Raw genomic sequence first — 26,903 nt, 5'->3', positions numbered from 1 at the left:
AGTCGAAACAATGGGACTGTCCTTGAACGTCCTCTGACTGGCCATTTCTGCCGCCTTTCAGAGGAAACGCGGCAGCTCCACTGCGACACCAGGGGTTAGCCAGTGGCTTTGTGTTTACCTGCAGGGATGCCAGCACCTCATACCGCGCTTGCAGAGCTCAACTCCTTTATCCCCATCAACCTACCCCGCAGCTGGCTTCCCCACACCTGCCTCGTTCCTCTTCTGAACCGTGCAGAGGAGGAACTGCGCAATAGGAATAAATCCCGTTGCTGGATCTCCAAAGAGCCTAGAGCCTTTCCTAAAAGTGGCAGCTTCACGATTTCAGCTGAAGACCAACAAGAAAGAACATCTTGGACCAAGCGTGGGACCTGTGACACCAGGACTCCCCCTGCTCCACGTACCCGCTCTCCCAGAGCCAAGACAAACAGCTAAAACGCTCACCAGATCCAAGTCAAAGCGGATGAACTCCAGCCCGGACACCAGTGTTAAGAACAAGGTCAGATGATCGTGACTGCAAACCAGGGCGTTCCTGCAGCATGGATAAAACAGAAGAGCTTTAGAGATGTGGGAAAGAGAAGAAATAGCTACAAGAGCCCTTCTGTTTTCTTGGTGGCATGTCTCCGAGCTGCCACATAAACAGCCTCAGAGCTGTGACCCTGCTGTTTTCCTCTTCCTAAGGGCAATGGCAGAGCTTAAGGGCAGATATATGTTGCTCAGAGCCGGCGGGCATCCACTATGCGCTGTCCCTGAACTGAGCTATGGCCAAGATTTCCAGGTGTCCACCGAAGCTGGGTCCCTGGACAAGAGCTCAGCAGCTTCTTGGAAAACAGGGAAGAATATAAAGGCTACATCTAGGGCTGGGAGTAAAAGCAGAAACTAGGAGAGATGCATGCAAGCCCTCTTATACAGGAAAGTGCGTCCACATCTGGGACCTTTAGATTAATCATGCAAAACCCACAAGGAAAGATCAGACCCTAATCAACTGCTTGTTCCCCACTGGAAAATTAGGGCTTGCTTCTGACAAGAAGGGATGCCAACCAGTGCCCAAACGAGAACGAGCTGGGATACTCACTTGACATAGTACTTGTGCAGCAAGCTTAGGTTCTCCTGGAACAGCCTCAAATAGCTCTCCAAGGAGTTTTCGTTGAGGGCTAGGTACAGCCATGCCCGGCCTGAGAAGAAAGCAGCAGAGAAATTTATCTGTGGGGAAATGCCTGAGAAGCAAAGCAAACCTGGAAATAAACATCAATCAGTTAAAACCTGTCAGATTGTTCATTCGCATTTGTATCATTTTAGGGGAGCAACTGAGCATTGGGGAAATCTGTGGGGAAAAATGTCAGCAGGAGATGAAGGGTCAGATTCGTGATTCGGAGTGGGAATAAGAATAAGAGACTGCGTGGTAGACGATTGAGAAGCAGACACACAACTGTGTTTCTCCAGCGAGATGGAAGCCCTGCTGGCATTTCCAGCAGGGATCAGGAGACAGCGGAGATGGAGGGAGAATCGCTCTAAATCAGCGCAGGTGCAATTTGAGATATTACACAAATTCTGGTGCAGAGAGGTGCTGGTGGAGTCTGTGCTCAGCTCCGCTCTCACCGGTATGGGGCTTGGGAGATGAAGGGTGTTGGGATAATCAGGCAGAGAGGAGGTTCTCTGGGCACCGTCCTGCATCAAAAGCGGCCTCGATGGTCCCAAACATCCGTTACAGACAACTCGCAGCAGGGGAGAAGCGGCATCGGGCAAACGACAGCTACAGCGAGACGTTCTGGGGTGAGAGGTGATGCCTCCCTTCCCGAGAGCATGGCCCAGCAGATCACTTTGGTTTCCCGACAGCAGAAGCAGGGCTACGTCCCTGACCCAACACCCAACCCTGAGACATGGTGCAATTATTTCTAGAGCCGTCATGCGGTTACGGCAGGACTCCCACTTCCTTGGCCTGAGCAAAGCGACCCGGACTCAGTGGGGAGCTGCCTGCTGGCTCCCCCAGTCTGCCTGCAGCTCCAGCCCTCGAACAGGCAGCCAGCACAACCTGCCAGATGTCCCCAAACCCAGGTTTGCCCTCGGAGCCGGGGCAGCCTCTGCGAATACTCACTGCGTCCCAGGTTGGTGGCCACATGTTGAAGCACTTCTATCTGTTTGATGGCTTCCCGGCGGGTGAAGTGAACGACCAGCACCCAGTACCCCGAGGAAAGATCTTGCAGCCTGGAAGAAGAAAGAAGCCCAGAGGAAGGTTAAGCAAGGGTTTTGTTATCTCCATCCCAATTACTGCCCAGCTGGCTTCCCCATGCTGAGGCTACACGCTAGGCAAAGCACGGTGAAAAGCAGCCCAGAGGCAGGCTCCACACCTACCCATAGAGCAGAGCATGGTCCAGATGTTCACAGAGCCGCTGCAGGACCTTGTCATGGTTTCTGATGGCCGGCGTCTCGTCTTCACAGGCAGCAAAGTAGCTCTGCAGCTGCAAAAAGAAGAGATGGGATGGCTGAAACGCCCTTCTACAGCCCACTGAGGCAGCAGATGGAGAGGCCAACACACTCACAGACAGCAATAAATAGCTTTTTTTAACCTCTCAGCTTGCTAAACCTTGATGCAGGTTTCTTACAGGGTGTAGCAATAGGTTTTAAGAGTACCCTAAAGGCAGTAACTCATAGGGAGAACCTCACCCACCAGGATTCGTGTGCTTTTCAGAGACGCGGCTGCACAACCAACTTCCCTGTTTGTTGAGCAGGAGGGCTGAGCTGCGCAGCTTCCTCCTTTGCAGCTAACACTGCAGAGGGGGTTTTGGTGGTTCCTCTGCAGCGGTGCAGTCATCGCAAAGGGGTTCAGAACAGAAATAAATTAGGGATCTGGGCTCTGTTGCTGGCTCTGCCGTGGACGAGTCGCCTCCTCACTCTCAGGGTCTTGCCATGGGAAACCCTGGTTGGGGAGAGACGTTGCTTCCAGGTATAAAAGATGCTCCGAGTCAGGAGCCTCATTCTTGCAGCATGCGTGCTCTGTGCTAAACCTGTGCGAAATCTCAGCGCAGTTTCAGCATCCCGGGAAAAGACAGAGGTTTTCTTGCTACAGGCGGCTCGAGTGACCGCCGCGATGCTGGGTATTGATGCCAGGCAGCTGAGAGCTGCCCCAGACTTTTAAACACAGGTACGGATTGCCTGGCCCCCCAGCAGTGGGGAGTCGGAGGGTGCAGAAGGCAGCGCAGATACAGACGGAGGCACGTGCAGATGGGACAAAGGCAGCTCAATTAATCCCGAGTCGTTTGCCTCTGCTGGGGCGAGGCTACATCGCTGCGATGCAACACGTCACGTAGCTGCCGCGCTCTCAAAAATCAGGACAGCTTGACTCATCCTTGGTTAACCCGTTCGCAGCTGCAAAGTTAGCTCTGAAGTCAGCGCTGGCCCTGGGCTCTGCTGACAACAGCCCTCGGAGGCTCGACAGCGTAAATTGCTTTTCTGCTTCTGCAAAACCTGCTAGAAATCCTAGAAATCCCCTTACACCCAAATCCTATATCCCTTCCCAGCTGACCCACCGGCCTCCTCCTGCCCCTGGAGCTTACAGATCTATTTAGGTCCCCGTCTTGCACATACTTGGCATTCAGGCAGGGAGATTACTCACCCAGGACGTAATCTCAGCTGTATGTGCCACGTTTATTTGCTCTGGCTGGCGACAAGCGAGCACGGTTCAGCTGAGCCACGACAACATATCACCCGTACGTACATTATTTTGGTGACCCGATACGTCTTTGCCAAACCTCACCAGTTAGATGGTAGATTTAAAAACCAAAAACTTGACGGTATTGTGCCTGTCGAGCCTGACCTGTCCCCAGAAACTGGTTTCTCCTCCTGAATTATTACTAAAGCCAGAGAAGCTCCTTTAGAAAATCATCCAGTCCTGATGTAAAAGTTATCAAGGGGACAGACAACACCTCACGGCACCTGAGGAAATGCTCCCAACAACCCCCTTAAAAACACGAACATATCTAGCTCCAACACTCTCCTGGCTGGAAGACCTTGACTCTCTCTGGATCGGGAGATCCAGGTGTGTTCCTGCACGGAGCAGGTCCCAGCCCTTACGTGGGAAAGAACTGCTGAGCCGGAATAATCGCAGCCAAATTCCCTCGTCTGATCGCACAGCGCAGTTCAGCCTGTCCCTGTCCCGTCTCGTCCAGAAAGTAAATCCCCTGGGGAAGGAAATACGCAATAATGTTTTGTTTGCAGAGCCACCCGTGGGTGCTCCAGCGATGCACAGACTTTTTCACAGCACCCAGGTGAGACCCAAAGCATTTCAGCTCAGCAGCTGTTACCCGTTTTTGGGAGGAAGCTGTCCCAGAAGATTTACACTATTAATAGGCAGCCCAGATCCAAGCAGGGAGAGGAATGCCCTAAAATCCCACTATTCAAGAACTATTTCAGGAGCTACGTGCAGCCAGTGTTTTAAGCACTAGAGGAAGAAACAAAGTCATAATTTAGAGCCGTATCCCTCTGGCAATGGATAGATGGAGCCACAGGGGAGATTCTCCAAGAGCTGTCTGGAGCTCACTAAAATATCCCATTTTGGGGGAAACTGAGGCAGGAAGCAAAGCCCCTGCCATACGGGACGCGACCCAGGATTTGAAGGCAGAAATTCCCGGCTTGTCCCAACCAGTCTGTTGCCTCTGCAGAGAGCTGGGGTTCCCTCAGAGGAGGGCTCCTGTCCTGGGTGCTTCTGCAGGCGCTGTGCTCCCTTCAGGAGATGCAGCTGTGGGAGACAGCTAGGGGAAAACAAACATAACCAGGCCCTACCTTAGCTTACCACTAAAAACAAGGAGCCACTCAGCCAGTTCTGCACACACAGCTCGGGGAGGTCATTTTGGAGGGAACTCGGAGCCTGCCTGTGCCACCAACTGGAGGAGTTCCCCATGACAGAGAGACTCCGAGCCTGGGCAGCAAAAGAGATGAGTAAATAGAAGCGTTTCCTCTTTTTTCTTTCCTTCCTTCTCCAAAAATAACTTAGATCTTTGTTACAGTCCTTCCTGCAGCCAGTTCACAGCTCCCAACACTCTCTGTTGCTACACGGACAGATCTGCTCCCACCACCAGAAGATGCAAACCGTTAGCAAACGGTGGTCGTCTCATCTCAACATCTCTGAACATCGAGAAGCACCAGGGAGTTTCTGGAAAACAGATTTCTCTTCCCTAGAAAAGCCAAATCTTCCCCCCATGAAGGGATCTAGGTTTTGAAGGGCTCATTCTGCGTTACATTAAGGCTTGGTGCTCTGCTCTTTTGCTGCTCTGCAAGAAGCAACGCAGCCTCCCGCCCCGCATAAACCTGCATTGCATCCCCTTCCTGGGGAGGCTGCTGGAAAACCCAGCCCCATAGCGATGTCCAGAGCCAAGCTACCCCAAAAGGCTCAAATCTGCCCCTCTGCAAGGTCAGGAGCCAGAGGATGAGCTGGCACGACTGTGCTTCGCTCAGAGTCACGGGGTCACGCCAGCCCTCTGCACGTGGGACCCTGCGAGCGGGAAACGCGCGCTCAGCAGTTTCAGATTTGGATTCGGGCGCTCCGAGTCATGGCATTTGAGGAGCTATCGGTCACAGGGAAGCGCACCAAGGGCTCGCTCCTGCCCGCAGACACAAAGATGTGCCACCACGTTCCCCGGATGGTGCTGCGTCAAGGGACGGTGCCGTTTCCAGCATCCCTCCAAAATAAACAGGGCCAACGGCTTACAGCCCCGAGCAAAGAACACGCACGGCTTGCCGGAGCACAAGAAGCCCCAGAAAGAGATCGGTAGGAGAGACCAGGCGAATCCCCACCGAGCTACCACGTTTCCAAGGAGGAAACAAGACAGAACAAGCCTCGGGATCTCCTGGGTGGAGTCATCCCTACAGCGAGGGTGGCGAAAGGCTGCGACTTGCAAAAGCCGATGGTGAGGCGTTTTCGGCTTGGGAAGAAGGGTGAAGACACACATGGAGGAAAGGTACGGTGAAATAGCTTTCCCAATTGAGGGACAAAACCCAGTTGCATCAGTTTCCAAAGGCCTGCTGGCCTGCTCCAAGATCCACCTCGCCCAAAATCTGTAGGAATTAAGACCTCAAGCATCTCGGGGCAGAGGCACAGACCATGGATGGTCCCAGCACCCAACTCTGATCGTACAGCACAGGCAGGAGTGATGTGGCGCTGCCTTGAAAAAATGGCATTTATGTGGAGTGTTTACTTCTCTCCTGTAAATCACTGTAAAACACAAATGAATAATTTGAAACCAACCTCTCCCTAATCACGGCGCGGCAGACGGACCTGTTTGGGAGGTGGTGACCAAACTTTATGAAACATCCACAAAGCAGCAACCTGACATACCTGGGCAGTGAGCCGGGCTGGAGCTGGGGAAAAATCAGGAAGGAGGCAAGCAGTAAGGTTAAAAAGCATTAACCAAAAGCGACGTTGGTCATCTCTGGGTTTTCCGAAGAGACGCTCTTCCCCTTGTCTCCTCTGCACTCCAAAACCAGAAGGAAGGGTTGAAGGCTAGCTTGGACGGAGGACTAGGGGCACGGCGAACACCTCGAGCCCTGACCCGGGGCTATTTATAGACATTCCTGCGGCCAAAATAAGCGCCGTCGGCATGCAGAAGGCATCCCCGCCATTCACCGAGACCACTCTGCAGCCCCAACTGGGTTCGAGCACCGGTGTTACGACAGCGTGGGACAAAACCTGCTTCGGTGAACTGGTTACAAAAGCCCAAACACTTGAGGCTGGTTTGTTAAACACACTTGAGAAGAAAGCAGAGCAGAAGGGCATTTGTCCAAAGGGGACAGAGAGCTGGTTAGCACTGAGGGGAACACGGGGTTTGAGCTCCTAACGATCACACCTCGTCCCCATTGAGGAGAAGGTGGATTTAATTGCTGTTTATCAATCATGAGTTGATTTTTTTTTTTTTTTTGCAGGGATACACCACACCCCACTCTGGCAAGCATGAGAAAGGATATTCCTTGCACAATTTTATAGCCTACTAATTGCACCCGTTCTCAATGAGTGTGAAGCTCTCCAGGCCTATTTGCAGAGCTCCTGTGTTGCAAGAGATGCCAAAAAACAATCAGGCAGCCACATTGTAAAGTCCATTCTCCAAATCTAATCATTTTTGTGGCTCTCCTTTGAAATCTCTCCAATATTTCTACAACCTTATTGAAATACAGTCTCCTGACCTGTTCACAGCTGGCCAAAACCCAACCGAGTCTCCATCTCCCCTCTGTAAATCTGGCCCGCAGATGTTTCACTAGCAGCTTTCCAACACCAAGTTCATTTCCCTTGTTTTGCTTGGTATTTCCCTGGCAGGACAAACCCAGCAAAAGAAAAGCAAACAGCCCAGTCAGGCACCCTTTGCATTCCTCCGGCTCCCTAACCACGGTGCCTGCTGCACGGGAAAGGCAAGAGGCGCTTCGAAACCCGCTTTCCCACCCACAGCAGATGGACTGGCGAGGGGTTTTTCCTCAGCTGTAGGAATACAAACAAAAGCAGTACCACAAAGCAGCAAGCGGACAGCCAAAACGTAACAGAAACTGCAGCAGTCTTTTTTCTGCCTCAATTCCTGTCCTCTCACTGTCTTCCCCAGCGGCTGGAAAGATACCTTCTCCAAGCTATCAAGTAGGCGGTTTTCTTTGAGGGCAGTATTTCGTTGAGCCATCCAGGCAGGCAGCTGGAGATGCAAACCCTTTGCTAGACCCAAAACCCTTCCCAAGCCTGCTCCCAGCACCTGCTTTTCCACCACGCTGCACGACTGAACAAGAATGGTGGCACGTTACCTACCGGACTGCACAGCCAGAATAACCCTCTGCAGCAAGAGCAAACCCATAAGGTTTCCTGTGAATGCAGCTTGCAAAGCTGTCTAACGACGCGATTAAAAAAATGCTGATTAAGAAGCCAGCTCTGCGTCTTGGCACTCAAGTCTGGGGCTGCACCCGGAGCTGAGCATCCTCAGGAGCAAGCCTGGAGCTCCCGGGAACACCAAAAAAAGGTGGCAGATGACTGACCTTCCCCCAAGCAAGCGATGGCAGCTCAACCCCCAGGGAAGAGGCAATGGGAAGGACGGGACAGACACCTAAGAACCGGCACTCTCATACCTGCTCAGGGGAGTACAGACGTTCAATGGCAAATGGATAAAGAGGAGGCTGAACTATCCTGTCTGGAAAACTCCTCGTCTTCCTTAGCACCCATAAAAGCAGCCTGAATTTCAAGGCAGGGGTGTTACTCTCTCTTGTACACTTGTATAACGCAAAACCCTAAAACTTCAGCTCTAGCAGGGTGTTTTGGAGGTTGCATACATGATCTGACTCAACATTTCTTACAACGAGCTTCCAAACCAAGCACCAGCCTCAGCGCCCAGCTTCCCATGCCCCCATCCCAGACTCGATATGCCTCGCCTGGGTCTCGGGGCTTTTCCCGATGAAATAAATCGGCATGCTCAGCACACCAGCACGCTGAAGGCACCACAAGTGACACTGGACCAGCCTGGAGAGAAACAGAGTGTGTTTGCGACCTGCAGAGACAGGAGTCTGAAACCGGTGAAGCTGAAACCCACAGCAAAGATGCTCCGTGGCTGGAAATCATTTGCTGGAGCTTTGAATCATTTGCAAGGTTGTCACCTCCTGGGACACGTACGCTTGTCAGCTCCCACACCCCGAAGGCTTTTCCAGGGCTTTCCTTCACCATTTCTGAGCAGCAAACCTTGCAGCAGGCTGGACCTGTGCGTGGTTCAGCTAAGACAGGATTTTTTCCAGTGGTGACTCTTGCACGTTGCAGGGAGCATCCCGTCCTCTGTCACAGCGAGCAGAGCGCACGGAGCAGGGGACGCGCACGGAGCTGGCTGCTTGTGGAACAGGACCCCTGCGCTCCCTGAAGGCAGACGGAAAGGTCACACGCTCAGCTCAACAGAAAAAACAGATTTCATGGGAAGGAAAAAACCAATCTGGTTGGTAAACACAGCAAAGCAAGCGAGCGCGGGGTGCTTGTGCCCTGCAAGTCTTGGTAGCGGTGCTGCTCTCCCAGATAGCTGCTGCTTACTCACACGCTGGCTTTGAATCTCTCCCCGTCGACCAAGTCTCTGGCTTGCAGTTATTTTGGTTTCTCCTCTTGGACCAGGACATCAGAAGTGGGGAAAGCTGAAATCACTCAACAGCCGCTGAAATTGTGCAATCGGAGGCAGAGAGGCTCAGAGGCATTGCTTCAGCTTCTCGCACAAAACCCACTGCTGCAATTCATCCTCCTAAACCAACTGCTCTCCCAGAAAAACCCTTTGCGTTAGTGGTAGGAGAACAAATGGGATTTTTTTCTCCCCAAAAGGCTATCATAGCCTTGTCCACCAGCAGATCCAGAGCTGGTTTTGAGACACGCCTCCTCTGGGTATAAAGAGACACCAGTTTAGGTACCCGCAGAATCCAATCCCCTTGCCACTGCAGACGACGAACCTTGTATCATCGCCAGACCTGTATCAGGATGCGGCATTAGGAATTTCAAAAGAGATAAACCTTGAAATACTCATGTAACCCAAGAAATACACTGCCGCGCTCTCAGCAGAACCACAAACGGCTTTGTTCGCTTGCCAAACAGTGGCAAAGCCCTTAGAGGACCACCAAAATACGCAGTGTCAGAGCTGCAAGCATTTCTAGACTTCTTAAAAGCAACTGAGCAACTCTTGTGTCTTCAGGGCCGATTTACGAGCTCTGCGAGATTGCTGCTACCTTCAGCCACGGGCTTCTGGTGGTCTTGTGGTCTGGTGGCTGGCAACCCTGGTACACCTGGCCAGGACTGCCACGGGAGCCGATCCCTGCTCCCTGCTCTGCTCCCTGCAGCAACAGCGGATGTGGCCTGGAGTAAACATGAGCGAGAGGAAATACCCTGGCAGAGATAAACACCCCTGTGGTCTTAGAGCCAGCGAGGTGCCCCTCAACGGGAAGCAGAAGGCAAGTCCCTATTTGGCTATTTTCACATCTCCAGAATTGTTACCTCTGTGTCACGGCAGCTGGGCTAAATAAATCCACCCAGAGGAGATGAGCACGTTCCCTACATGATTTGAGGAGGGATGCTCCGCTCCAGTGCTACCTGCTCCTCTCCAGGACATGGGACTAAGCCATCCCCAAATCTACCCTCCCTCGCCGCGCAGGAGAAGCAGAGGTGTTGCAAGGCAGAGCTCAGGGAGCCTGGGGGCATTTCACTGGTACAGGGCTGAAAATCTGATCTGGAGACAAGCAGAAAAGGCACAGCATTAATTCACTGTGAGGAAAGTGGAAACCTTCCCAAAGTCAGGCATAAACAGAGCAGAGCCAGAGCTTCTGGCAAGAACTCCTGCAACATCGGCAAAAAACGTCGCTCCACCCGATTGACATGCACCAAGGATCAGCTGCTCTAGAGTTCACGGGAATGCGTGTCCTTCAAAGCCAGTAGAAAAGCCTGAAAAACAGAGAAGAGCCCCAAAATCTTGGATTCCGATCTCTTTTCTGATTTTAAGTTTAGCTCCTGGAATTGCCAACAAGGAGCATTGTTTAAGGACATTACATTTTCAACACAGGCAGGACAGCAATAAATCTCTCCTTAACCCACTGCAATGTCCAGGAGGGCACGGAAATCCAACAAGAGAATAAAAAACATCTACGCTACCAGCTTGAGCAAGGACCAGGTCACCTATGATAGCTTCTAGCTACCAGGAGATAGTTGGCCAAGGATGGATATGAAGCTGTTGGCATTTCTAGCACATTTATCCCAGCAAGAGTTCAACTGGAAGGCACCAGGAGGCAGCTCTCATCCCACTGCTGCCACGCACAATAATACCTCCTAGAAGAAAACAAGTTTTTGAGTGAAAAAGGGTCTGCACCCCACTGGGAGAGGATGCACAGAAAGCGGTGAATGCACACTGAGCCCATAACATGCCCATCTCCACCCTTCTGCCCCAATAAAGCCCTAATTCTTTTAAAAAAAAAAAAAAAGGGTTAGGCATCAATTTGCACAGTAATTTGTGCTGGAGCACAGCCCTCTCAGCAGAAAGCAGGTTGAGGGAGCACTGGATGGGAAAGGGGAAAAGAAACCGTGATGAGACAGAAGCAACGAGCTCCCTCCACGGCATCACACTGTCCACGTAATCAGAGCAGAGAGCATTGCCCTCTGAATTAATTTGTATCTCCCAGGGAGGACAGAGAGGACAAGCTGTAGATGGGAAATCAACACCATGCTCACAATTCCCTTGGATGTGTGCTGGAATTGAAGCAGGGACCCAACTCGCTACTGCTGAGCTCTCCCAACCTCTCCTGAAGCCACCAAGAGCAGAAGCCGCTTGACATCTCTCCAGCTGGAGAGGCCAATTTTGTCTAAATTAGACGTTTTGCCTCTCTCTTTGCAGTCGAGGCTTGATCTCACACCTCCGATCTCACACCTCTGCAGTCAACAGCAAAGCTATCGCTGATCTCTGAGATACAGGTGAAGTACACGAACGGTCCAGATCTGGCACTTGGGTATCACACAGAGAAACCCACAGGTTTGTAATTACTCTCTCGGAGCAGGTTTGCGTCCCTACCTTCTCTAGCTGTGCTCCACCCCTCATATATTTCTAGCAAAGTAAGAGAGAAACAGTCCTGTTCACTGAGGCTTGAGGGATTAGCTTGGAACTGCAGCACTTGTTTTGCTGTTGATTTGTACAGAAGTTACTCACTGCTTGTGCTCTGACCCCCCCACTCCTGAAATTCCGAAGCATCCTGGAGGAACTGAAGTCACAGCCAGGTAAAGTCACAGCCACACGTCTCCGTGGCACAAATCCTGCCCAGGGCTGTGCTGCTGCTCGTCGCCTTCCTCATCTGAGGCAGAGGGAAGCTGACAAGTGTCTGGATGGTTTTCCCTGGGCCACTCGGTGAAAATAAGGCATTTTTTCTGCTGCTGCTACTCAAAGCCTGACATTGTAACCAGGTATCTCAGCCTTCAGTGGTGGTTTGTCCCAGTTTACCCAGTCTCGAGGTGGGGTTTAGTCCTGGCTGTCTTCTAAAATAATGTCTGACGGACTGCCGAGGGACCACAAACTCCTCTTTGGGTCTGAAGCTGAGAAAAGAAAACCTATCATTATCGGGCCGAAAAGTGGTCTGGAGAGGTGTGCACATCACCGCAGACACATCCAAACCCTCCGCTCTGCAACTCAAACCTGCAACGATGGCGAAAGTGAGGAGCGAGCAACCTACACGGCTAGGAAGCTTTTGAAATCAGAGGCGAGATACTTGGAAAACTCCTCCACGCCCCATGACACAATCCCAGCGACGAGGAGTTACTCAAGACGGACGCGGAGGTAGGGAGAGGAGGATGGACGAGAGCAGGACTTCCCAGCGCGCAGCATGGGAAAGGCGTACCTGCTCCCCTAACCTACTACCTTACTCTTCCCGCTAACACAGAGAAAAAGAGAAATATCAGGGACTTGAGGGCTGAAGTCAGACAGGGAAGCGTTGGGAAAAATTAGCGGTTCCATAGCTGAAAGGGAGCGACGTCCCCGAGGAAGGAGAACTGCATCCCCGGGGGTAAAAAATGGGGGTGTGCCAGCGCTGGACTTTCGCCATGTGGTTGAGTTTGGTTTTGCTGGGATGGTATAAATAAGTCTGTCAGCCCAAAGACTCACGTAGGTTCCTACGTTTCCCTGAACTTTCTCGCTCTGAACTGAACAGGAAAGCAAAAGGGGCAGCATTGAAAAATCCCCAAATCCTTCTTCACCACTGGACCAAGACAGGAGTTGGCAGAGATTGAGGCAGATCTAGGCAGAGGTGTGTTGGCAGAGCTGTAGTTGATGAGTCCTGTTCAAGTGCGATAATAATTAAAATAACCACCATGTTGATTTTATAGCATTTCCAACAGGGATCCCCAAGGATTTTCTGAATGCAAATAAATTATGCCCAACAAATGCTGTGTGGGAAGTAGTATATCCTTACACATATGGGGAAACTGAGGCAGCTAGGTCAGCGCTGTAGAGCATCATAACAGAGCTTGGAGCGGGCTGAACATCCACTGATTTCCAGGTAGATAAAAGATTATCCTTAATTTTCAGAGGACAGAAAGGTGAGAGACCAGAGGACAGGGTCACCCATGGAAGAAAAGAGAAAGGCTGGGAGAGGTTTACGCATCCATCCTACATCCCAGAGGTGATGTCAGGCCATCCCTTCCTCAATAGTGCCGGGAATTCACATGTGATGGTCTTCATAAGGCAAGTTTTCATGAATGAATCTGTGTCAGGACACATTGCAGTCCACAGGAAAACTCCTATTCCATAAGGCAGCGGAAACCCAGTAACTGGAGAAATGTCAGTGAGTCCAGAAAGCCTCCTTTCCCCCAAAACTTGGGATGAAAACTGGAACAAGAGTCCCTTTACCTCCTCAAACAGAGCTTGTGTTCTTTCCCAAACGTGGCTGGACCTCACGTGTGAACCAGGCAGGACATGTGGCCCAACCCAAAACTTCCAGCATGTCCTTACAGCTCACTCCTGTGACCGCCCCAAACAGACTCCAGCGTCCTGGTCCCCTCCGTGCCAGCATGCAGACGCTCCCCACCAAAGGGATGGGCTTTAAGACAGGCTCTCACCAGCAGAAGATGCTGAGGGGCAAGGAGAAATGAGTGGCAAGCAGAAGGACAAGGTGAGAGATGAGGGTTTGACAGCACATGTCTTCAGAGTCCTCGTTTTGAGGGCACAGACCAGGGCATGGCCAACCCACGGGTATGAACCACACGTCCCCCCCGTTTCCAGGTCCTGCCCCTCCAACCTGCACCCTCCGCAGCGGACGCCTGTACCTGCGGGAGGGAGGGAGGACCTCTGGAAAGAGGGTTTCAGGCTGGACTCGTCCAGATCCCCCCCAGTGAACAGCCCCAGGGAACGGGATCCCACCAGGATCCCCCCAGTCCTGTCTACAGGGAAAGAAATCCTTTGAAAAGGGGGAACCCCGGGGGAGGAACTCCAGTATATCCCAACCAGCAGAGACGGAGGTTCCTGGGGGTGACCCTGGCAGTGTCCCTTTGGCAGGGTGGGCCAGAGGGTGACCCCACGCCCCCAGGGGTGCCTCTGGGGTGTCCCATGGTACCAGCAAAAAGGATGCCTCCAACCTCCCATTCCCAGCACAGGGAGTCCCTAGGGACATCCCCAAACCCGTGCAGAGGAATCCCTAAAGGTGTCCCCTGCCTCTGGCAGAGGGGATGGCGGGGTGTCCTTGACCCCACACTCCTGTCCCAAAGAGTCCCCCAGTGTCCCTGGGGTGCTGCCAGCCCCCTACCTTGGGTGGCAGGAGGTCCCTAGGGAGACTGTCCTCCAGCCCCACATCTCTGGTGGTGGTGTGTGTCTGGAGGGTCTCCGGGAGTGTCCCCCAGCCCCGCACCTCAGGCCGAGGCAGTCCCTGGGGACACCCCAGGGCAGAGGGGTTCCCCGGGGCTGTCCCGAGGCCCACAGCCCTTGCAGAGGGGGTCCCCAGGGCTGTCCCCAGGCCCACAGCCCTTGCAGAGGAGGTCCCCAGGGCTGTCACCAGGCCCACAGCCCTTGCAGAGCAGGGTCTCCAGGGCTGTCCCCAGCTCCACAGCCCCAGCAGAGGGGGGTCTCCAGGGCTGTCCCAGGGCTGTCCCCAGGCCCACAGCCCTTGCAGAGGGGGTCCCCAGGGCTGTCCCCAGGCCCACAGCCCTTGCAGAGCGGGGTCCCCAGGGCTGTCCCCAGGCCCACAGCCCTTGCAGAGGGGGTCCCCAGGGCTGTCCCAGGGCTGTCCCCAGGCCCACAGCCCTTGCAGAGGGGGTCCCCAGGGCTGTCCCCAGGCCCACAGCCCTTGCAGAGCGGCGTCCCCAGGGCTGTCCCCAGGCCCACAGCCCTTGCAGAGGGGGTCCCCAGGGCTGTCCTCAGGCCCACAGCCCTTGCAGAGGGGGTCCCCAGGGCTGTCCCCAGGCCCACAGCCCTTGCAGAGGGGGTCCCCAGGGCTGTCCCCAGGCCCACAGCCCTTGCAGAGGGGGGTCCCTACGGCTGTCCCCAGCCCCACAGCCCCGGCAGAGGGGGGTCCCCAGCCCCACACCCCAGTCAGAGCTGGGGGAGAGGGGTGTCTCCGGGGCCACTCCAGCCCACCCCGGGGCCCCCGCCGCCCACCTTCTTGACGGAGAGGGAGATGTTCTCCAGGATGCGGTCCTTCACCTCCGCCGGCTCCATGGCGCCGCCGCCCGCCGTTGCCGTTACCGCCGCCGCCGCCCGCCGCCGCGCCCGCCCGGCGGAGGCCGAGTGCCGGCCCGCCCGCCGGGCCCGCTCGCCGCCCCGCCGCCCCCCGCCGGCCGGCTCCGTCCTGCCGGCTGCCCCGGCCCGGCCCCGGCCCGGCCCGCCGGCTGCGGGGTGGCGGCCTCCGCCGCCGCTCAGCGCGCCATGGCCGCGCCGGGGCCCCCCGCGGCGGGCGCGGAGGCGAGCGGGGCCCCGCGGAGAAGAGGGAGCGGAGCGGGACCGCACTCGTGACGGGCGCCGCGCTCCGCCAGGAACTGAGGTCAGGCGGGAGGGAGGGGAACGGCGCTGCCCGCCCCCGGCAGCCGGCACCGGGGACCGCCCCGCCGGGGAGCCGCCGGGCCGCCGCCTCTCGCCCCAAATGGCGCCCGCGGGTCCGCACGGAGGCGGCGGGGGGGAGGGGTGGCCCTGAGTCCCTCATGAGCCAGTGAGGGGACGTGAGGGAAGATGGCGCTGGGTCCCTCACGGCCCTGGGCTCAGTGAGGGGATGTCGGGGGAGATGGCATTGGGGACAGTGAGGGGACGTGAGGGGGACGAGGGGAGATGGCGGTGGGTGCTCATGACCCAGTGAGGGGACATGAGATGAGATGGCGTTAGGTGTAGTGGGGGGACATGCGGGGGATGTGAGGGGAGATGGCATTGGGCACAATGAGGGGACATGAGGGGAATGTGAGGGGAGATGGCATTGGGGACAGTGAGGGGACACGAGGGGGATGTGAGGGGAGATGGCGCTGGGTCCCTCGAGACCCAGTTGAGGGGACTGTTGGCACAGTGAGGGGACATGAGGGGAGATGGTGTTGGGGACAGTGAGGGGGTGAAGGGAGATGGCATCGGGTCCCTCACAGCCCCAGGCTCAGTGAGGGGATGTGAGGGGAGAGGGCATTGGGGACAGTGAGGGGATGTGAGGGGGGTGAGGGGAGATGGCGGTGGGTCCACCATGGTCCTGGCCTCAGTGAGGGGCATGAGGGGAGATGGCATTTGGGACCCTCATGACCCAGTGAGGGGACATGAAGGGAGAAGGCGTTGGGTACAGTGAGGGGACACAAGGGGAGATGGTGTTGGGTCCTTCTCAGCCCAGGGTTCAGCAAGGGGATATGAGGGGGATGAGGGGAGATGGTGTTGGGTCCCTCACAGCCCCCTGAGGGGACACGAGGGGACGACGGTGTTCGGTGCCTGCTGAGGGGACAGATAGTGGGGTCAGCAGGCCCCAGTTTGGGGACAACAGGCGAGCCACCAGACACCCAGCCCTCCTAGCCAGGGCTATTCAGTAGTGTGAGGGAAAAATGGGGGGCGTCCGCATGGCACCCCATCATCGAGGGCTTCAGCAACCCCCGAGATGAACAGGGGATCCACCTCTCTGATAAGGTTCATGCGCTTGGTCGTGCGGCACTTTGGGGCCAAAAATGGGCCAGATAAACATTGCTCAGGCCCAAACCTCCATCGGTGGGAAAAGCTCCTAAAAAACCCAAATGTAAGCCCCACTTGCCATCACAGGACAGAGCTAGGAGTTGGTGCAAAGGCTTAATGGAGGGGGGGGTTAAAGAAATAAAAGATAAAATGAATAATAAAACCTCCTCCTGAGATTCAGGTGAAAGGCCCTGATGCTGGGGCTGTCCCTCAGGGCTGGCTTATCGCCCTTGCAGCATTCAACTCTGATAACTGAAAATGGAACCGAAAGTAAAAGCAATTAAAAAAGGAAAAGCCAGCAGTTCTCAGGAGCGCGTTCTCTGCGCCTTTCCCACCCCTTCCTCTGTAAATAACCTGCTGGCAGGTAAGGGAAGGGCTGAGCAAGGACTGGCGTGGAGAAAACACGCCAGGCCAAGCCTGTTCTTTCCCTGCAGTCGCAGGAATGGCCCAGCCAGTTTAACAGCTTTGGAAACTATGGGAGAAACTCCCAAGGAAGAGAAGAGAGCGCAGCTCGTTAACGCTTGGGTTAAAACCCGAGCCAAACCATAAAACTCCTCTTCTTTTCTCAGCTCCCTAACAGTGGCTGGAGAAGCAGAAGCGTTGCTTTGATTGAGATCCCAACAAGGACTGGAGCGTGTCTCGGCACCTGGGGAAGAAGGTAAACTTCTCCTGCTGAACAAGGGGGAGATTAGAGGGAAACGACCCCACTAAAACGCACGCACAATTACTTAGTAGCAGACCTGGGCATGCAACATTTAAGCCTGATCCCTAACAAGTCACTGGAGAGACCAGCAAGCTAAAGTCAGCCCTTTTCAAAGAAGCCCAACAGATCCAACACACCGTTTTATTCTTTACTGGTGAATTTTAGAATTTAAAGCATGCTCAGGGTATAAAGAAAACAATCTGTACAGCACCAGCCAGCAGGTAAGTGCATCTGTTTGCATTCTTCATTGCTTTCAAGGCACTAGACGCAGCACGGCATATACACCTGTATAATCCCATGGTACGGCAGACTTCCTGGTCTCCTACAGTTTTCCTGAATGTTTTGAATGCCCCAAGTCTGTTTCACTCCAAGTAAAACGAGTTGGTTGTAATCCCTTAAAGCACCCACCACACAATTATGGATTTACATGGAAAATTCCCTGCTCCCAGCATTTAAAGACAGCTCCCATTCTCCCTGGACAAGCTCAGAAGGAACCATCCCACTCCCACCACATGATAATCTGCTTCCTACCCTCTTCCCAAGAGATCTTTAACTCTTTGCTCAGTATTTACAGCCTGAAGTCAGCATGAAGGACATTACCCACAAAGAGAGGAGCCATCAGGCATTTGTCACAAATGGATAGCAAGGAAGGACAGAATGAGTCACTGAGGTGTGTCTCATCTCCTGCAGCAAAGCGTGCTAAGTGCAAGATACCATCCTCCTAAGAGACATACCTTATCATGCAGCGCAGTCTAGGGCATTTCAATAATGCTGCCAGTGATCCGGAAGGAAATTAGACACAAGAAACATTTCAGGAGGTAGCAGTATAGAGTTAGGCAAGAAGAAATTTAGTATTAGGAAAAAACACAGAAGAAACCGCAGGCTTATCAGGGTAAGTAAACAGCAAGCCCTGCAGTTTTCAAGATGTGAAAAAGGAGTTACTGCTCCATGAGACAAATGCTGGCGCTTAGGATTAGCTGACTGCGCCCCAAGTTTCAGAGGAGGAAGATCCTCTACTCCCCTTTTCCAAAACCTGTTCTATTACGTGACACTAGGAGAATGGGACTTTTAAAAAGTTATTTCTAACTAAAACTGTCATGAGCTTTCTAGGGATACAAATGCCAATTTTTTGATGTCATGACCGACACGCAGCCCTTCCATTTCCACAACCAGGCACAAGTGTTTGGTTTTAAAATGCTTCCCATTTTCCTTTTTTAACAAAGGGACTCAAAACTAGACATTCCTTTGGCAGCTGCTGTTGTGAGCCACCACAACCACTCACATCCTCATCCGCGTGACTCAATGCTTTTATTGGCAATCATGACAGCACCTTGTAATTAGTAAGCTTGGTTGTCAGAGACAATTATATAATTGCGGAGCGATCATGGCAGTACGCTTCCGAGGGGGTCCTTCACCCCCAGTTTACCCCTGAGGAAAGAAGAGGTAGAGCAGATAATCGATGTAAGGCTGGAGTGAATCAAAAGCCAGGCTGGCCAGCAGGATTTCCCAAATCCCATTCTGGTGACAAACCTGCCCCTGGTTCACGTGGCAAAGCAACACCAGGCATGTGCTAAACCCATGAGACTGCAGAGAAGCGAGGAAATGGACCTAAGTGAGTGTCACTGCAGAATTTATGAGTGATGGCTCAGTCATGTTTCTTCTGTTGACCATTCTCTGAACTATTCTGGTGCAGGAAGCGGTATGATGCAACGCTCACCTCTCCTGCTCTTAATGCAGCTTCTGCACCCACGTGACTACTCAAAACCCCTTCATCTCTCATTTTTAAGCTCTAGACCTCTGGGGGGAGTCCCTTGTCCTACTCCTAAAGCATCCATAAAAGATAACCAAGGAAAGCACACCAACTTGCAGTAAGCTTTACATTTATTACGTAGGGGCTGAACCTCTCTTGGCTATATAAGGGACTGCAGATTTAAAAGTGCTAATGCCCCAATTCAGAGCAGGACAATCCCAAATGTGAACTCAAATGTAACTGTGGGTAAATTTGCACTTGTATACAGTACCAACAGAAAACCATAAAGCAGAACAGACAAGGCCAAGCGCTCAAAATAGTTTTCAAACAGTCAGAGCATTTAGTCCTTAAATCATCTCCCTGGAGAAGAAACTGCAGCCAACATTTTGGCTGTATGAAAACGTTGAACAGAGCTGTAGCAGCCCACACATTAAAACCTTCCCCTTTCCCACCCCAAAATGTAGTTTTGCCCTCCTAATTAATATCTGCCTTAATGACATAACTTAGCTATAATAGTGACAACAGCATCACATGTAGAGCTCTGAACACGTGAGGAGGGAACGGCTGTCCAAGAACTGCTTTGTCACAGCAACCGATTCATAACCCCTCGCATTTTTGAGTGTGTCTGCTCATCTGGTACTAACACTGACAGCTCTCTGGATATCCGAGATTTAAAATGGTCAAAAACAGTGCTTGTGTCAAGGAAAAAGTGCATCTGTTTTTCAAGATATGAAAAAGGAGTTACTGCTCCATGAGACAAATGCTGGCGCTTAGGATTAGCTGACTGCGCCCCAAGTTTCAGAGGAGGAAGATCCTCTACTCCCCTTTTCCAAAACCTGTTCTATTATGTGACGCTAGGAGAATGGGACTTTTAAAAAGTTATTTCTAACTAAAACTAACGTGAGCTTTCTAGGGATACAAATGCCAATTTTTTTGATGTCCCAAGGGATTAGCTTCCAGCTCCAGAAAAATAAAACCAATGGTCTCCTAATCTGGCTGGAAATGAGGTATTTACATAGGAGGCATGAAGAGTGCCTCATTCGTTTTTCCAGCAGACAGTGCTGCGGCCAAGCGCTACGTTTTGTATCGTACTCTAATGCTCTCCCAAGTCCTGCCTGAAGGATTCAGCAGCCCACCTCCGTAGAAGTCGAATACATGAATTTCTCATGCCTGTTCTCAGGCCCTGCCAACTGGAATAATTTTAACCACAGAAATAGATTTCTACTAATTTATGTTCAAAACGGCAACATTTACATTAAGGAAATTCTACGGGCTTTGGAAAAAAAGCCAGAGAAGGATTTGAGTGCAGAGATGCTGACCTCAGAAATACAGACAGACCAATCAAGCAACATTATGATAAAGTGTTTATTCATTTTTTTAAATATCAAATTTTTTTTACACATCAATTTTGTTGATAAACAGTCCCCCAATATTAAAAAAAAAGAAAAATCAAAAAAAGAACCAAGTGTGTATTACTTTGGGCAGAACCACATCCCATGCTCTGATGACACAACCACTCCTCCCTTCAGCCACCTGCGAGGACAACCACAGTATGTTCAGCCCAGAAGAGTAAATGACACAAATGCAACCAGCTTTAGGATTCCTGAGTATTGATTCCCTCAAGTTCCTTAAGTGAGTTTGTAAAACTCTTAAGCTAAAAAGCATCAGTCAAAGAGTAACCCAAACTGCTACGCATTTGGATCACAGACTAAGCCTCGTCTACACAGTGCAGGAAGAAATCTCTTGAACGCTTCAGAAGGGAATGATGTACATGAAACCAACCCCATTTCCCAAGCTGACTTCCGAGAGAGGCAGGCAAAAATACCTCTTGATTTCTCCTCTTTGAATTCCCGTTAGAGTTCTGGGGAGCCATTTGGCAAGAAGTCCAAGTCTGGTGAAGAAACCTCTACGATCTGTTCCTCTTATTTGTAAATGGCATAGTGTTTTAAAGAAAACTTATCTGGAAGTTAAGCATTCAGCAAGTACACTTAAATATTGCTACTTTTGAGAAAAGGAGACGGCAAGAGGGAAAGACAAAGACAGAAAGAAGGGAACATATCTAGGAGGTACGAGGTTAACAGTCCTGGAGACCAAGTGTCTACGTAGAAAGATGAACATACGTAGCAACAAGGCAGAGATTGTCACGATAACGCAGCGTAGCTCAGCTCTGTCCAGCAGCAGGTAAACATGCCAGGGACCGTCACCAGGAAATCATTTCCTCCTCTTGTCAGAATTATCTGTGCCCAGCAGCTTTCAGATGTTGGTATTTCACAAAACATCACCTCTAAACTCACCTACAGTCTCATGTACAGAAACATGCATTCACCAAGAGGCTGAGTAAATTCCTTCAGTATCTTTCAGGTAAAGAATACATCCCAGAAACCAACAGCAAGGTACGTGACCGTAGTGGTTTCAGGAAACACCCAGAAACAAGCTCCACAGACTCACAAGGCTCTCCACAGGCGCTGGCATCTTTATGAAGCAGCTTCCAAGTGTTGCTTTATTCTCTGTAGATGGACATTTCATAGTGAAATCATTTTGCTAAGCTGGTGTGACATTAGTACATTGGAGCACTGATGAATGAGGAGGGGGAAGAGAAGAGAGTGAAGAGCCTTTCTTTAGGCCAGGGTACGTGGCTCCTTGGAAACCTGAACAGCTTTTGGTGTTAACTTTATCCCCTGCTCTAGCCAACAAGCTGTAGCAGTCTGCCATCCCTGCTTAAATAGAAGTATTCCCACTTTGTGGGCAGGTAAGCACCAGAAAACAAGGGACTGCTAAAGGCTGAGCAAAGTATGTGTGCATACAGCAGAGAGGACACACATGCACGTTAAAACAGAAGACAACTTTTAGACAGCGTTCGCTAAATACATGTTCTATTACATTTTATTTTAAATACTCACCACTGCCCAGATTTTCTCCAACATAAATCTTGCTCCTAAAAAAATTATTCTCTAATTTAGCAGCACGTAGCCATTCACTCAAAGCAAGGCTCTAAAATTAAAAGATTTAAATCACCAGGCTTGGACCAACTTGTTAAAAATAGTTTTACAAGTATTTATCAGTTGGGGGTCAGGCTTTGTTTCTAGCAGTTCAGAGAAAGTTACCCAGGAAATTCTAGCACTATTGATAAATGCTTCAGTACAGCTTTGGCAGAAGGGCAGATTTCAAAAATTATACTTGACAAAGAATAAAACTGAGCATTGAAGCAAGTTGGCTGATGCTCTAAAGCTTTTATAGCATAAATTCTGTATATGCAGTCTAAGTAAACGTGGCCATAAAACGAGAGCCTTTAACCAGTTTGGTGCAAAGCAGCAGTACTTTGTCTAGCTATTAGCAATTGCTTCTAAAAACATAAAGTGTAAATACGAAAAGGGTATAACATTGAATGGCTAACATCCGATGCTTCAAGAAGCTGGCAGTAGATGAACCTGCAGGCTAAGGGCGCAAATTCAGCTCTCGTGCATCCAAGAGGGCCAACGCAGCTGGTATCTGCGTACCAGATGGGGGCTTGCTCCCAGGACCACCTCACTGAGACCCGTGGCGTGAATCGGGAGCAGATTCGGCTGTTTAGGCTGAGGATGCTCTGGATCCGAGAGCTGGGAGCTTCATTCTTGTTGCTGCTTTTGATAGTGAACCAGATGCAGATGGGAATGGGTCTAATATATCTTATTTCCTAAGGCTTCTAGAGAGAGATCCGATGACACTGTACTCCTGTACCAGCCCAAGCGTTACCCTTTACAGAGGGGGCTTTCGCTGATTTGAGGTGCTCATTGTAAGGACAGTATTTAAAAAACTTCAGCAGGGGTAAGCTGTAGTCTTGCCTCAGTAACTCATTTTGAAGAGCCTCAAGTGAATTACTCGATGCTGCTCTGGCAAGGGGTCCCCAAACAGCCAAGCACTGCTTCCTGCATACGCGCGGAGCAACGCCTGCTGCCAGCACCACAAGTAGTGGGATATGAGCTAAACGTGTCTGGGAGCCCCAGGCCTAGCTGGTACGTTCACAGCTCATGCAGAAGCTCCATTCAACAGACAGAGGAATGCCTTAAAGCTCTTCGTTATTCTAAAGGATTTCCTGGCTGCCCAAGCGTCTAAGAAAAATCTGACAACCACTGCTCACTGACATCAGAAACTCCTGCAAGTCTATAGATGAAGCCAAATTTGTGTTGTTTTTAAATGCCACCCTGCATGAAAAAAGCCTAGCGTACACATAGGCAAATCGGCTAAGCAACAGGGAAAACAAAACACCAGGAACACAGGCCTGAGACAATGATAACAACAAATGAAAGCCATGAACAAAAACATGTTTCGAGCCGCTGCTGACCCATCACTTCAGGTTTAGCTCAAAGCAGAAAGTTCCAGATGAACACTTGACACAAAGCCACTTCTGAGATTTGCACGTGGGACTAAGTAAAAGTTCCTACTTAAAATTTGGTATCAGCCACACTTTCCTTCCCCAGCCCCGACAGTGTTTTGGGGCTTTGCAGAGCATCACAAAGTAGTCCATCCCCAAAAAAAGCATCTGGAAAGGGCTTCCTACGGCACAGCCTCGGTGAGTCCTCATCACGCAGGCTACTCACCAGGGACTTCCCAGAAGGCCACGATGGTTATAATGCAGAAGCCACGTCAGTGCATTTGTTTCATAAACCCTATTGGGGAGTCCTCACTCTTTAAGAGGTATTAAATTAGTACCCCACCAGCCACTACAGGCTTTCCGCGGTTTGCATTTCCACAGCTGAGAGGCTGATCATCCCCAAACATCGAGATAAACTAGTGCAGAGATTTCTTCATTCTTCTGATCACACCCGCACTCGGTGCATAGAGAATGCATCCACTGAAACAGTTCATTCTTCCAGGGGCCGAGGGGGATTAAGAGCCGTAACACATGGTTGGTTTGTTAAACAATTTCATCGTTAAGGTTTTGCTTTAAAGTGGTTGAGCTTGTTCTTTTTTATGGGGGAAACATGATGTGGGCAAGGCTAGAAAAAAAAGTAAAATACTCCTTTTCCCTTCCCCCCCACCTACAATTAATACCAGCACATCTTCAAATAAGTTAAAACGTCTCTTAAGTTTTGGTAGCACCAAATTCTATCCCTTCCCTTCTTCTATCCCCACGCTGTAAACTTGAACACACTGGCCCAAGAGCATAAAAGGGTTTGGCATAAATAGGCACCAGCCTTCCCCGTGCACACACAAAAAGTGCACGCTTCCAAAAACCCCCTCCACCCCTCACTCCTCTTGCAAAGTGTTACAGGTCTGTGGGCATCTACATACCTTTAGTAGCTGCCATAATAGTTTCATCAGCATCACAGAGGGACATTGGGTTAAAAAGCGCAGGAGAGCTAAAACAAATCCACAAAGTCCAGTTGGACAAGCGCTGTTTCGCGGCTGCGCCATACCGAAATCAGCGTGCACCTCCTGTCCTGTGCACACGCACGGTCAATTCACTTTACAATCTGCTTTGTGCTGGACAGGGCGGTGATCTTAATGGCTTCTGCTTTTTATTCGTAACATGGGAGCTTATTCTAAAATTGTACATTTAAATAAAAACATTAATTTTAATCCAGTATGCATAATTAAAAGCTATCCTGTCCACACAATGCTAGGACATTTTCTTTCTTTTAAAAAGCCAAATCTAACGAGTGAAACAGAAGAGACAAGTTACTTTGGCTGCAAATAATTAAAAAATCTGGCTCAACATTCTGCTTGTACATTATGGTGTATAATTTAGATACGTTCTTTAAAAGAAAAGACACCCCAGTCAGCTATCTCTTCCGTGGTTACGTAGGAACAACGATACTCTTGGCTAGCAAAATGAGAAGAGCAAGATCTGCATTTCCATCCGCTTGTTCCAAAGCCTCAAGAGCTTCCTGCGTGGTAAAACCAGCACTGAGGATCCGATCAACATCAGCCGCAGGGAAAGGAGGTGGTGGAGAAGCACCTGAGGTAAGTCCAGTATAGCCAGCTGGTGGGCTCAGCAGTGGTTCCTCACACCCACCCAACGGCCACGGACCTTCAGGAGCAGAACTGCTGCTTCGCCCAGGTGCTCCTGTGAACAGGCTCTGAGTGTCTTGAGGTGCACCTTCATCCAAAGCAGGTGTAGAGGAAACGGATGCGTTTTGCTCCAAAGTCAGACTAGCTGGACTCTGATAACCTTCTGCCAAAACCTCCGCCTGCTCAGAGCTCTGTTGCTGGTCAGATGTCGCTGCAGAATTCACCATGACCAAATCACTCTTACCTGAAAACTTCTGAATCTCTAAAGCACCTTCTCCAAGAGTAGACTGCATGTGACTGACAGACCCAATGCTGATGTTTTCTACACCAGAATCACAAGGCTGTTTCCCTTCTGCTCTTCCACCTTCAGACCTCACCTTATAGAAGGAACAACTCTGTTCCTGGCTGGCTGGATCTGAGCCTTTCTGCTCATCTTCAGAAAGCTCCTTCTCTTGTGCTGCTGGCTCTTTGTGAACCATTTCCAGCTGAGAGACTTCTTCAGAGGCAAGGATTTTACATTCTCCTTTCCGACTGATAATCAAGAGTTTGTGCAGCTCTTTCAAGGCTGATGCTAGAGAGAAACATGGCTCTTCTGAAGGTCTTCCTGGATCCGTGTCCAGCTGATGGATACTGGAGGGGGAAGAGCTGCCTTCAGCCGCCAAACTGGACAACTCATTATACTTTGCAGGAATTTCGCTAGTGCTTTTAGACTGCGGGACATCACCGGTGGAAAACGGATCCCTCAAGGAGGATGCAGACTTCAGCGACTCCACCTCCATAGAAAAGGCGTCCGAGTTCAGGTCAGATACACTTCTGTTCTCAGCCTGCCGCTTCTGCTCGCTTGCTGAGCTGTGCGCTTCAGCTACAGACTGCTCAACTACATCTACTTCCATGAAGGCTTCTGTACGCATACAGCTACAGGAGGCTGACATTTGGATACTCCCTTTTGCACAGGAAAGACCTGCTTTCTCCAGTCCGTCTCCTCTCGTTTCCGTAAGAGGATTTTCTGGCTGGCTGGCTTCTTCCACAACAGGTTTCTCAACCCCACCAACATGGCAAGGAGGTTCTGGGTCAGTTGTCTCAGTTTGCTCCTCCAGATGTTCCTTCTCTGGTTCTTTGCACGTCTGATGGTCTTCGGGAAGCTCGTGCTTTTGCTCCTGTTCTGATGACAGACATACATCTTTATTTTGCCCGTGCTTAGCAGCAGTGTCAGCCAAACTATTTTCTTTTGTCACTTCCAAAGGATGTTCCTGACCGTGGTCTTGTTCTTTAGCATTACATTCCTTTAGACTGTCAGCAATAAATGTTTCTTTGAGTGTCTTCTGTGAAAGGCAAGCTGGATTGCAACAGGTTACCTCCCCTGTCTGGGGAGAAGGGTCGTTATGTGCCAAGGAAGCTTTATTGGAAAGATGCTGTAATAAGAGAGGATGTTCTTTTTCTGGGGTTATCTGGCATTCAGTTGAGGACTCAAAAGACTTGACGGCTCTAGGATCAATGGGCTCTGCGAGGCTAGATTTGGATGAGCAAATTGAAGCAGGGGCAGAGACAGAACGATCAAGTAATTGATTTGTGGGATTACAGATCTTGGAATTTAGTCCTGAAGACTGGACTGGATTTTGAAACCCATCAGAAGCTGGTAATGAGGGCATTTCCAGTGAGGTAGTTTCTTTGTCACTATTCTCTAACAGAAGACAGAAAGAAAAAAGTAGTTAGGACACACAAAAACCACTGTTTTCACTGTAGTAGCAAAAACTTATAAACCGATGGCTATAAATACCTGGTCTGTGGCCCACTCCAGCTGCAGTAAACACACACTACATGCATCAAGGCTTCTGACGTT

The 26,903-nt window shown here is 51.1% G+C and overlaps 2 protein-coding genes and 1 long non-coding RNA gene across 7 annotated transcripts in view; 1 reads left to right on the top strand and 2 right to left on the bottom strand.

The window, feature by feature from the left end:
• The window catches only part of PLEKHM2 (pleckstrin homology and RUN domain containing M2), a 28,453-nt gene extending 13,222 nt beyond the window's left edge, over positions 1 to 15,231 (bottom strand). Inside the window, exons 1-8 of one of the 4 annotated variants that reach the window (XM_075171949.1) lie at positions 9,030 to 10,284; positions 8,624 to 8,857; positions 7,171 to 7,293; positions 4,787 to 4,912; positions 2,350 to 2,456; positions 2,093 to 2,202; positions 1,073 to 1,172; positions 442 to 529 (exon numbers count right to left, since the gene is read on the bottom strand). In XM_075171949.1, the coding sequence (XP_075028050.1) occupies positions 442 to 529; positions 1,073 to 1,172; positions 2,093 to 2,202; positions 2,350 to 2,456; positions 4,787 to 4,912; positions 7,171 to 7,293; positions 8,624 to 8,674 (705 nt within the window). In that variant the 5' untranslated portion in view covers positions 8,675 to 8,857; positions 9,030 to 10,284. Of the gene's footprint in view, positions 1 to 441; positions 530 to 1,072; positions 1,173 to 2,092; positions 2,203 to 2,349; positions 2,457 to 4,786; positions 4,913 to 7,170; positions 7,294 to 8,623; positions 8,893 to 9,029; positions 10,285 to 15,092 lie in introns of those variants that run through there. The other 3 variants (XM_075171952.1, XM_075171950.1, XM_075171951.1) reach the window with 3 other exon arrangements.
• A 93-nt stretch (positions 15,232 to 15,324) lies between these two features.
• LOC142092249 (uncharacterized) overlaps positions 15,325 to 26,903 on the top strand; it is a 30,868-nt gene continuing 19,289 nt past the window's right edge. Inside the window, exons 1-3 of the long non-coding RNA XR_012676984.1 lie at positions 15,325 to 15,474; positions 17,189 to 17,277; positions 17,488 to 17,543. This is a non-coding gene — a long non-coding RNA (uncharacterized LOC142092249). The remainder of the gene's footprint in view (positions 15,475 to 17,188; positions 17,278 to 17,487; positions 17,544 to 26,903) is intronic.
• Positions 20,419 to 26,903, bottom strand: part of LOC142092212 (protein DDI1 homolog 2) — a 24,801-nt gene continuing 18,316 nt past the window's right edge. The window contains exons 2-3 of one of the 2 annotated variants that reach the window (XM_075171990.1): positions 26,841 to 26,903; positions 20,419 to 26,744 (exon numbers count right to left, since the gene is read on the bottom strand). In XM_075171990.1, the coding sequence (XP_075028091.1) occupies positions 24,850 to 26,712 (1,863 nt within the window). In that variant the 5' untranslated portion in view covers positions 26,713 to 26,744; positions 26,841 to 26,903 and the 3' untranslated portion in view covers positions 20,419 to 24,849. The remainder of the gene's footprint in view (positions 26,745 to 26,840) is intronic. The other variant, XM_075171994.1, reaches the window with a different exon arrangement.

This window comes from Calonectris borealis, chromosome 23, assembly GCF_964195595.1.
Source record: "Calonectris borealis chromosome 23, bCalBor7.hap1.2, whole genome shotgun sequence".
Lineage (NCBI taxonomy): Eukaryota > Metazoa > Chordata > Aves > Procellariiformes > Procellariidae > Calonectris > Calonectris borealis.
The sequence above is the reverse complement of the archived record's forward strand: the minus strand, read 5'-3'. Positions and strand labels throughout refer to the sequence as shown.